General features: G+C 51.5%; 1 protein-coding gene across 1 annotated transcript in view; it reads left to right on the top strand.

Moving 5' to 3' along the window:
* The first annotated feature begins 8,037 nt into the window (after nucleotides 1-8,037).
* Nucleotides 8,038-10,636, top strand: part of DLK2 (delta like non-canonical Notch ligand 2) — a 12,591-nt gene continuing 9,992 nt past the window's right edge. The window contains exon 1 of the mRNA XM_026081264.1: nucleotides 8,038-8,110. Coding sequence (XP_025937049.1) covers nucleotides 8,038-8,110 — 73 coding nt within the window. The remainder of the gene's footprint in view (nucleotides 8,111-10,636) is intronic.

Below are 10,636 nucleotides of genomic sequence, written 5' to 3'. Positions count from 1 at the left end.
ACACACAGTGCTTCTCAGTTAGAAGCGATTCCCATGAGTCCAAGTGAGACCTTTGCAAGGCTGGCTCCATGGGGAAGCGTGCTAGCACAATTACACCGTGAAGCTACATGTGGACATTTTTACTCCAACTATGCCTATAAATCTCTCTGACTAGACAAGCAGCTCAAGAAGTAACATAGAAGATATGACACAGAGATATTCCAACAAACCGGAACCTATATGCCCTCAGGTAGGAAACTGGCAGTGTTGAAATGCCTTCATACGTATTTAAGGACATGGGATGGGCTGACAGGCTATTCCACCTCCTTTCGCTGCATGATTCTGCCAAAGAGACCTCTCGCGCAGCCAAGGAAGGATTTAGTGCCTGCTTTTGCTCTTTTCCCTTCTCTTGTTTCTAGAGGCTCCAACAGAGCAGCCAGGCTGCAGCCCTTGGTTACCTCGCAGGACCCAAGGTTACACAGTTGTCCCATATCAGAGCAGACCTTGAACAGAGGCAGCTAAACCCCTGTGAGGAGCAGGGATGAGGTTGCAGAGGAGGATTGCAGAGAAAGTTGGGTATCAGCTGTTCAGGGCAATTAGAGCCTGCTGGTGCACTCATGACCCTGATGTGGGCTCACAGTAACTGCGAGTGATCCACCCTCTTCAGACCTTCACCAGCCAGGACAATTTACTGGGAGCCAGCATCCAGAATCACAGCTCCTTTTCCTTGTTATGTGCCTCATTCCCTCAGAAACACCCTGCCACCCTCCTCAGGAAGGCTGCATGGTAGAGTCAGTCCTTGGGCACATCACAGCCTGTCGCTAGGGAAATCATCATGGAAGTATAACCACATCTGTGGGGCCAGGTGGAGAAGGATGGAGAGTGGAAGAGTGGTGAATGGAGAAATCCACCTAAAACCCCCCAAAAGAACTGCCGACTTCTGAAAGAAGAGGGACGGAGGATGATGTATACCAGCCAAAGGTAGACAAGAGCTATTCACACCGAGACACAACACGATTTTGGTAATGCCTACACCAACAATTTTACCAGATATGACACCACCTCCCCCAGCATCCTCAACTGCTCGCTTTTGGTGATGCCCTTTGGTCTTTATTTGCAAATCAGACTGTTGTTACAGCCTTGGGACTTCAACAAGTCAGTGCATTTCAATTTTGACCCAAATTGCCCCATTTATTCTGCTCTAAGCTCACACATGTACTTTGCCCATTGCCTCTCATACCCATTCCATAGCCTTACCCTCTTCCCCCCTTCCCTGTTATTATTCTTTCACTAACACCTCCTGAGATAATATCTGTATGGTAATTAACTGAGCCAAGTCAAGAGGAAATTTTGCACTGTTGAAAAAAGTCTTGATAGTATTTGGATGATATTTCCAAACTTACTACATTTATGAAGCCTTCAGATTTGCACTCAGGTAGTAGAAGGCTTGCAGTTCTGCTTACTCTGCCCAAATGATCTCTTCTCTTACACAATGAAAGACAGGTGCTGAGCAGGACCCTGCTTCCATGACCTTGGGAATATTGTGTGAAAACGTCTTCTGTGCACCCAGCAAGTGCCTTCTGCACCATGCCACGCGTCAGCCAGGGATATTTCAAGAAAGCCTTCAATACTTGTGCCCCCATAAATTCTCCAAATCCTCCCTGTGCCGGAGTCAGATAACAAGCAGAAGGACAATGGCTCCAAGAATCCAGGCTGCCCATCTGCTCTGCACTTCCAGATTCTTGCTTCCCTAGCGCCAGCTGATGAAATTTTCATAGCTGATGAGGTTTCTTGTTTCCACTGGGCCTTGCTGCCTTGGAGCCTTCACAGTTGTGCTCTGTTCAGGTTTCTGTGGGTACGCACTGATGGCAGCAATGATTAGAGTCCCTTGCTTTCTTTTCATGACCTGTCAGAGTAGGATCTTCAAGCATTTTACTAGCCTAGGTGAACTGAGCCCCACAAGCCTGATTTTTAGATGGTCTCAGCATTTACAGCTTCCATTAAACTCAGCACTTCTCAAAATCAGATCCCAAGGTCAAACAGCAAAAGAGAGACAGAAACTGAACTCGGGATGCCTGACCACCAATCACCTGCTCTGAGCACTGGAAAACACTCTTTCCTCAGATCCAGTTCCTCTCTCCCTCTCTCTTCACTCCCATCCATCCTACCTTTTACTGTATCTGGTATGCTTGTGAGCTGGATTCACCATTGCTCTGAGCCCAGAGATGTGACATGATGCAGAACCATGATGTCACGTTACACTATGTTCATTTATATAACACCATTAATACCAAAGCACTGCTCTCTGCTAGAGCCAGTTGCTCACTAAAGCCTCTGAAGTTCAATTAAAAAGCACCAGGTAATCTAACACTTGACTCCCAATAATCCCTTTATTYTAAGGGGCCTCTGGCGGATGCTAAAGCCCTCAGCAAACAGTCCTGAAAGTACATTTGAGATTCTCTCAAATACCAGCTGAATTTATGGCCCTTAGTGAAGAACAGGGAGGAATCTCTTCAAAATATTTTCCAACCGGCAGCACTTTATATAGACCCCTGTAACTATATAAAAAGAACCCCTGGAGGGCCAGGTGCCACCCCATGGAGAGTCAAATCCCTCTATTTAGTTAAGCACCTACAACCTTGGCTGGTGATAAAATAGACACCAGAAGTAATGTCTCCCCACCAGAAGAAGGCAGTGCAGGCTTGGTCCTCTCAGGTTCCCAGCCAGCTGGGGAGACAGAGGTGCGGTGCCACTCTTGGAGACCTGCTTGAAGGCCTCCACCTGCCTGAGAGCTGCACAAAGTCCCCCTTCTTCCTGCTAGGATGCTGAAATCATGAAGGGACTCTTAGGAAACGCTTGCCTCCTCCACAACTTCTCCAACTCCAGTTACCTGAAAAGGCTGCTCAGAGAATTCCCCGCTAGACCTTGGCTGAGAAACCCACAGAGGCAGAAGAGGCTACATGGATTGGTTTAGCCCACCAAAAGCAAAAAAACCAGCACATATGTGAGCAGAGGCTGCACTCTGGAATATGCCCATACAACAGGAACCCAGTACTCAAAAGCAGTAGCATCTCAGGAACACTAAGAACAGCCAAGCCCAGCCAGCCTGGGACAGCCAAACATGTCTGTGGATGCAGAATTGGACAGCCAAACACATCCTGCCAGCATGCCTGGAGCGTGCACCTACCAGTTAAAGACAAGCCATCAGTAAAACAGCTGCTAACAGTACCTGTGTGTATAATTCAATCCATCCCACTACGTAAGAGTGAAGGCTGGAGCCCAATTTTAACATAAAGATGAAACCCTCAAAAAACACCTGGAGTTTTTTTACAGGCAAACACTTTGCCGACAGGATCCCCAGCAACAACAGCTGAACAACAGAACTATGCTGACCCGTCCCAACCCAAAATGCTGTTTGTCTTATGGGACTGCCTACAGGCACCCATCGCAGTTGGGGTATAATTGTGCTGGGCACTGCACAGAAAGACAAGCAGGCACAATATCCTGCCCCGGGGTTGAGTAAGCAAAGCATCTCTGAGAATATGGGATGCAGGATGAAGGCAGAACTGGAGAACAATGACAGAAAAACACTGTCACAGTATTCTGGCTCTTGGCGTGGCTCAGTGGTTTCATGTCATTACGAGTTGGAGCAGAGAGTGATGCATGGCTTACACTGCTATTTCAAATGTATATGGGGCACTTTTTCCTAACCTATATACCTGATTAATACATTGCATATCAGCATTCCCCATTGCAATTGCTGCCTATTTACATTTCATATATTTATAAATATATACATACACATAAAAATAAAATAAAAATAAGATAAATAAAATAGATATCAGTGACCCTACTGGCCATTTATAGCTAGCCATAAAATCAAGTGTGACAACAACTCGCTTTTGCCTTTTTCCCTGTGCCTCATGCAGTCTTTTGTGGTGGGGCAGCCACAAAATCCTGACTGCTGTGGATTTGTATGCTCTGTACTTGCTTTGCACTGGTGTGCATCTCTCTCAGAGGGCAGGCAGCAGAAAATGGGGACTTGTGGCCTCAGGTAGTTGGTTGTGTCACCCCCCAGTCCCTGTGCTCAACACTGACTCCATGCCACACTCACCTGTTGAACCAGGCCTAGCACTTGCAATGAGCCCTGCACAGATGCCTCCAACTCTGACTCCCTGTGGCCTCAGGGCTCTGCATGGGACCAGCTGCAGGGCTTTGACCTTAGACAACAAATTCTGCCAGAAAAAGCCTGTTCCCAGCCAGGCCCCACGCCACAGTTGCCATTGCTCCAGGGACGGAGCAGTCTGTGCAAGGAGCTGCCCCAGCACCGTGCAGTTTCCCATCTCCGATGCTCCCGCAGCCCTGGGTGGCCTCACCATGTCCCACCAAATCTCTCCATAAAGCCCTCACCCCAACAGGCTATGGGTGCTACCATGCAACAGACACTGAAAAACAGATATCCTTCCATGCTGGCAGTTTGACCTGGTGAAGAAGAAGAGAAATGGCATGTGTGCCCAAGGGGCAGAACGGCTGCTCGAATGCAAGACAAAACCCTATCCGGAAGCAAAGGCTGGAGTAATAGTGTCGGCCTCAGACAGAGGCTCCAGGGGCTCTGAATCCACTCCCCTTTGTCAAAACTTGTTTAGCTTGTCATGCTAATAAAGCGTTTGAAATGAACTGTATTAAAAGTATGTGCGGAGGAAGGGGGGATGTCTCACTGGAGCATGTGCAGGGAGGCAGTGGAGGGGTCAGGCACGACGCTGGGTCTCACCTACTTGCACCGACAGACTGGGCTTCACCTGGGTGGGGGGCAGAGCGTTCACCCGCGCGCAAGGGGAGGGCAGGTCACCACTCACGTGCACACCAGGGTGTCGGAGACGGCACTTCACTGGGGCCCACAAATGGGGGGCTGATCCCTCAGCCCTCGCCTGCCGCTGAGGGCAGAGCAGGGACTCGCAGGCTCTGTCAGATAAAGGCGCATGGCTGTGTGTTGTCTCCCAAGGAGCCCTTCTGTGTGCCTAACTTGCTCCTGCAGCTCGGAGAGACCTTTCTTATGAAATCCATGGTGCTCCTTTCCCCGTGCAGCTCTCGTTGTTTATAGGGACAGGTCCAGGCAGGCCGGGGAGGAATTACCTTTCCCTAGGACACAGTTGGTGCTTGGCTGAGCACACTGCTTCCCTGCTCCATGAGAGCTGTTGAAGGCCAAGGAGCCAGTCAGTCTGCAATTACCCTCCCTCCTCTCCCCCCACCATGGTCCACATCCCCTGGGGCTGGTAATTATGGCCTCCCCTCCTTTGCACCCAGGGTTCAAGCCTTTCTAAGCATGGGCTGCAGTTTCATGAAATGACCTTGAAATCCACTGCAACAGACTCTCCTGCCAGGTTTCACTGCAAAGAGCAAGATATGCCAACCTCTGTAAACACCCAGGAGTGAACTCAGAGACAAGCTCTGAGGAAGCTCAAAACACTTGGTTCAAGAGTCTCCCATTAAATGCTTGCACACTCCCAGTGAGATTGGGAGGTTGCATTGCTACAGGTGCCAGCTGGAAAGGGAAAGGGAAAGGGAGAGGGCATGGCTGGAGGTGGGCTTAGAGGCACCTGAAGGTGCCAGTAAAGGGAAGGCCTGTCAGACATCCTCTCCCGGCTTCTCCTTCCTGCCCTGGTCCTGCCCGGCCTCCTCCCGGCAGCAGGAGGCAGGCAGGGGGAACTAGTGCACCCCAACATCTATGCCCATGAGAGAGCCGTGACACTAACTGTCACACACAGACAGAGAGAAGCCAGAAATCACAGGGCAAACCAAGACCCTGCACCTTTTAAAAGAACTCACTCAGGTTTTTTGAAGGGCAGTGATGCAATCTTTTTGAACTATGGAGGGACTGATGATAATACATCTTTTCTCCAGCCACCCTCCATGTACCACTGTCCGTCCCTCTGCCTCCCTCTTCAAGCCCAAATCCTTTTGCCTCCAGGATTTCATCTTTTTTTTTGTTTTTCTGGCAGCTCTGTCCTATCTTGGAAGGAAGTACTCAGAGTGCGGGTAATAGGTATCTCAAAATAATGTGTGACTTAAGCTTGTTTTTCCAGCCCCTCACAACAGGTTTGAAGGCTGCCAAGTACTGAGCTCAAGTTGATTACAGCTGGCATGTGCTCTCTCCTAGACTTGTAGGATCTGTTTTACTGGAGTGGCACAGCAAACAGTCAGATTTTAGCTGTAGATCCTACAAGGCCAACAGAGCGACTGCCTGGGGTCCAGCGCAGGAAAAAGCCCTTCTGGTGCAGAGTGGAGAGAAGGCAGGCTGGCAGTGAGAGGCTTGGCAGGAGGCTGACGCATGGCTCAACACCAGGGAACTGCATCTCCAGAAAATCTCATAGACTCCACAGGAGCTATTGATGGGAAAAGCTCGCTGGGCGCCCTCCACCCATGGCTGTCCAGTAGGAGTGTGTGGATGGTGCCTCCTCACGCCAAGCATCCTTCCTCTCCCAGTGCCAGGAGAGGGGATTCACAGTTCAGGAGAAGGTACAAGAACTACCCCATGTAAAATCACCAAAGGACCTGCCCTTGTGGAAAGCTTCTCCTTGCCCCTGAGCCTAGAGCTCATCTTCAGTGTCCTGGAGCAGGAGGGTTCATACCTCTTTGGAGCTCTCTTCAAAATCATCACTACTTATTCTCACTGTCTATATGAATGTCCAGTCATTTTCTAAAGCCTGCTGAATGCCTTTCCTTGTTATCCAGTGGCAATAAGCTCCCCAGGTCATCAGTGTTTAGGATGAAGGAGATCCTTCCTGTCATTAATTTTGATTGTACTTATTTTCAATTTTGCCAAGTGCCTGGTAGGCTGCAAAGGATGCAAATAAAAGAGACTCATGCTGAGTCCAGGCAGTGTTCCCAGGGACTTCAGGGTCACAGGGAATGTGACACTGGGCTTCAGCGACATTCCTGGAGGCTTTGGGAAAACACAAAATACAGCCTGGGGTAGTCCGGGGTGGCTACTCTTAATGCAATACTGAAATGGAGGAGGGTGAATCCCAGGGCAGTTCCCACATGCAGAGACACCTCTTGCAAAGCCACCAGGGTTAAGGGAATTGATACCTCCCTTCCCTTCGCCATTTCTGATGGTCTCAGCCATCAGACCTAGGAAGGTTTGAAAGGGCTTTTAGAGGCTGGACTGCCCTTTTTCCACCAGAGAGTGAAACTGAGGGCAGGGTGCAACAGGATGGTTTCACCGGGACCATAGATAGGCCTCATCTCCATCATTCCCCAGGTCTATTATCCCCAATTCTGCTTTGCCGCTGAGCGTGTGCATAGCTGTATTTCACCCCAGCCACTCTCTGCAGGGTGACAGATCATTGAAATGGTGAAAATTGCGAGGGAAGAGCCGGGAGCTTTTCCACCTTCGACCTTCACCCTCTCCCTGCCTCTCTTTCGCCCACTCCCTCCACTTCACCACCACAGGCACAAACACCTACTGCCCATGGAAGCTATTTCTAAGCAATCCTGGGCATCTGGGGAATGAGGCTCTGAACAAATATCGGAGCGTGCGCGTGCAGTGAACACACACACACACACACRCACATATGCACAGCCATGGTGCTGCCGCAGAGTCAAATATAGACCTTGGGGAAGGGGGAACAATGGCCGGGGTTGGGTTACATGGCTGCAGGGCTGGCGAGCTGCTGATGTTTGTTGTGGGCTGGGGTGGAATGGGAAAAGCAAGGGGGGTGGGATGGGGGAGAACATTTGTTTTATCCYGTAGACCCCAGGCTGGTGCCGCGCAGCGTGTGTGCGCGGGTAAGGCAGAGAGGGTGACCCGGAGCGAGAGCTGCAGGACATGATGATAATTTGAGTTGGCAGCTCAGAGCTGTTTGCGGTCTTTCTCCATCTAGTTTGTGCTGCTCCTCGGCCTCCCTTGAGGGATTAGAGTGGGCAGGAAGGGGTGAGTTTCTCTGGGCTTCTGCACAGGAAAGTGGTTCTTTCTCTCCTCGCTCCGGGGAAGGTTCCTCGGTGGAGAAGAGGCAATATCACCTGTTYCCTCAGCCCGGCATCTGCTCCCTGCCCCTGATGTCCAGCCATCTCCAAGGTGCAGGTTCCAGACACCGGAAGAAAGGGAAGCAGCTCCAGCTGGTTTTGACAGGTAAACTTTCTGTCTCGCTGGGATGGGTAATGGTGTGCTGGAAGGACGGCATGGGAGGGAGGCTGCAGCTGGCACGCAGCGGAGGGAGCGGCACAAATGCACGGCGGTAACAGGTCATTCCCATTCCCACTCCAGGTTCCTACTTTGTGGGATTCCCTTCACCAGAGGGAAAAGCTCTGGAGGAATTCTTATGGCTAGGAAAAAATCCTTCCTAATTCTGACCCAGCAGCTGTTCCACCCGAGATGCCTCTAGGGATGGCATGGCAGGGATCAGAGCATAGTAGAGCAGGGTCTAAACCAAGTGCAGGAATCCCCTCCTTAATGCCCGTATTTTGGGTCTGTAAATAGAGCTGCTTTGCTTGAATCAGCCTGGGCAGCCTGGGGACTGCCAGAGCAAGCCTTGGGCTCAGGAGTCTGCCCAGGGACAGGACAGGAGCCTCACTGTGGAGGAAGGAGCACGACCATGGCCCACGCTGCTCACTCTTTCCTTCTGGTCTCTTCTCCCTCCTTTGTACCCACCTTTTCTGTTCCCACTTCTCCCTATCTGTCTGTCTCAGATACTCACAAGCAAAGCATTGCCAGGAACAAACCAAAACCCAAGCCCCATTTCGTCAAATACCCCCATTTCACCCCCTCTGAAGTCCCACCACCATTTCTGTTCCCCATTCCCTGCCTTGGCATTCAGATCCCCAGCAATCAATTTTACCTCCTCAGCCAAGCCGGCTCTCACTCCATGCCCCGGCTCTCACCTCCGAGAGCACCGGCATGGGGAAAGCCACGTGTCCTGCTCCGCTTACTGCAACCTAATCCCATCTCCCTCTCCTGCAGCACTCATGTTGTGGATACACATATTTATGGGTATCAACACACGGGGATCTCTCTGCAGGCGCACTCCTACCTGCTCATTCAAATGCATGCACAATGTTCAAAGGGTTTTCTTACACACATTTAACCAAGCAAAGTTTAATAGCACCCAGGCACGGTTGCATACAGTGGTGTTGCAGTGTAGTGCTGGTCAGATCCCAGCAGAGGATGCTGGGGGAGGTGGTGTCGTATCTGGTAAAATGGTTGGTGTAGGCAGTAGCATTTTAAGGAGGAGGTGAGGGTGAGGTTGAACAGCCTACACACTGTATTGCAGGTGCTGGTAGTGAAAACCTGGCCTCCAGTTGTGACTGGCAGAGCAAAGGGAACAAGGCAGGGTATTGCGGAGGGCAGAGAAGAAAGGTGAATTTTCCCAAGTCCTACAACAGCAGTAACTGAAGGAGAGGCTGCTTGCTTTTTAACAGATCAGGAAGAGCAGTGCTTTGCCCTCAGCCTCCCCTTCTTCTTTTTGCTGTGAGCCCCAGATATTGTCTTAAGCAGGACCTTGGAAGTAGGCTGAGCTGGACCTGAAGGATCAGGGTATGAGAGTGGATGGAGAACCAGGGAAAGCATCTCAGAACAGACCTGGTGCATGTCTGCCCCATAAATACCTGAGGAGCTGACCAAGCAGCCTGAGCAGCAGCAAGTTTGGACCCATCTAGTCTCTGGTGGCACCTGATGGGGTGGTCTAGACAGAAGGAGGCAGGTGAAGAAAGAAATAGTGTCCCCAGCTGACCGGAAAGCTGGAAAGACGCAGGAAGGCGGCAGCTTCTCCAGCTGAGGAAGAGGTCAGAGCTGCCCAGGAGGGTCGTGCTGATGACCTGCGGTGGATGGAGCAAGAGCTGGCAGAGTTGGGCTTTGATGGGGCTGCTGGATGCTGAGCCATCTGGGCGCACTGTGGCCAGGCAGTGACACAGCTGCTGCAGTGTGTGTGATGCCAGCAAAGGGGTACAGGGGGCTGGAGAAGGCCACGGGGGAGCAGGCATGGGATGGACTTAGCCCGATGCAATGAGTGGGAGATGGGATCTGGAAGCAGCCACGTTAAGTTATTCTTCCTTCATGGTAGAAAACAGCAAACTTGGTGGGGGTGAGGGGGAGGGAAGGATAGGGAAGATGGCTGGTTGAGGTGAACTTGTAACCTAATTAAGGATTGCTCGGACCGTTGAAGGTGACAGAGTGACAGGGTCTTATCAAATAGCAGAAAGGCCACGCAAGGTGAGGAGGAGAGCACGCAGCTGTTTCTCCCGAAGATTTGATGGCTCAGCCCCTCTCCTAGGGCTGCCTTGTTGCTCGCCAAGGCATTGGCGCCCACGTCCTGTGAATAGCTGCAAGAGAAGTGTCAAGACCACGGCTTCCCCAGACGGCTTCACTGCTGGGGGGTGACTGCCCCGGCCACGTTACCCCTGCTCTGAGGCTTTGAACCCTACGGTTCGAAAGCAGGAGGGAGCTGAGCGGCCTCTAAAGCAGGCAGGGGCTGAAGGAGGCGTTTTGCCTTATCTCGGACCATCCGAGCGGAGGGAAGGCCGAGATAAGCTGGCACGTATTTCTGATGCCCCCAGCAGCCCCAGAGGCGGAGGTGTGCTGCGGGAGATGGGGGACAGCCGGCGGGAGCGGGGCGCTGCACCGGCACGCACGAGGCGAGCGGGGGGAGGACCGGGGGCCCCG

This window comes from Apteryx rowi, unplaced genomic scaffold, assembly GCF_003343035.1.
Source record: "Apteryx rowi isolate R43461 unplaced genomic scaffold, aptRow1 scaffold_54, whole genome shotgun sequence".
Classification (NCBI taxonomy): domain Eukaryota; kingdom Metazoa; phylum Chordata; class Aves; order Apterygiformes; family Apterygidae; genus Apteryx; species Apteryx rowi.
The sequence above is the reverse complement of the archived record's forward strand: the minus strand, read 5'-3'. Positions and strand labels throughout refer to the sequence as shown.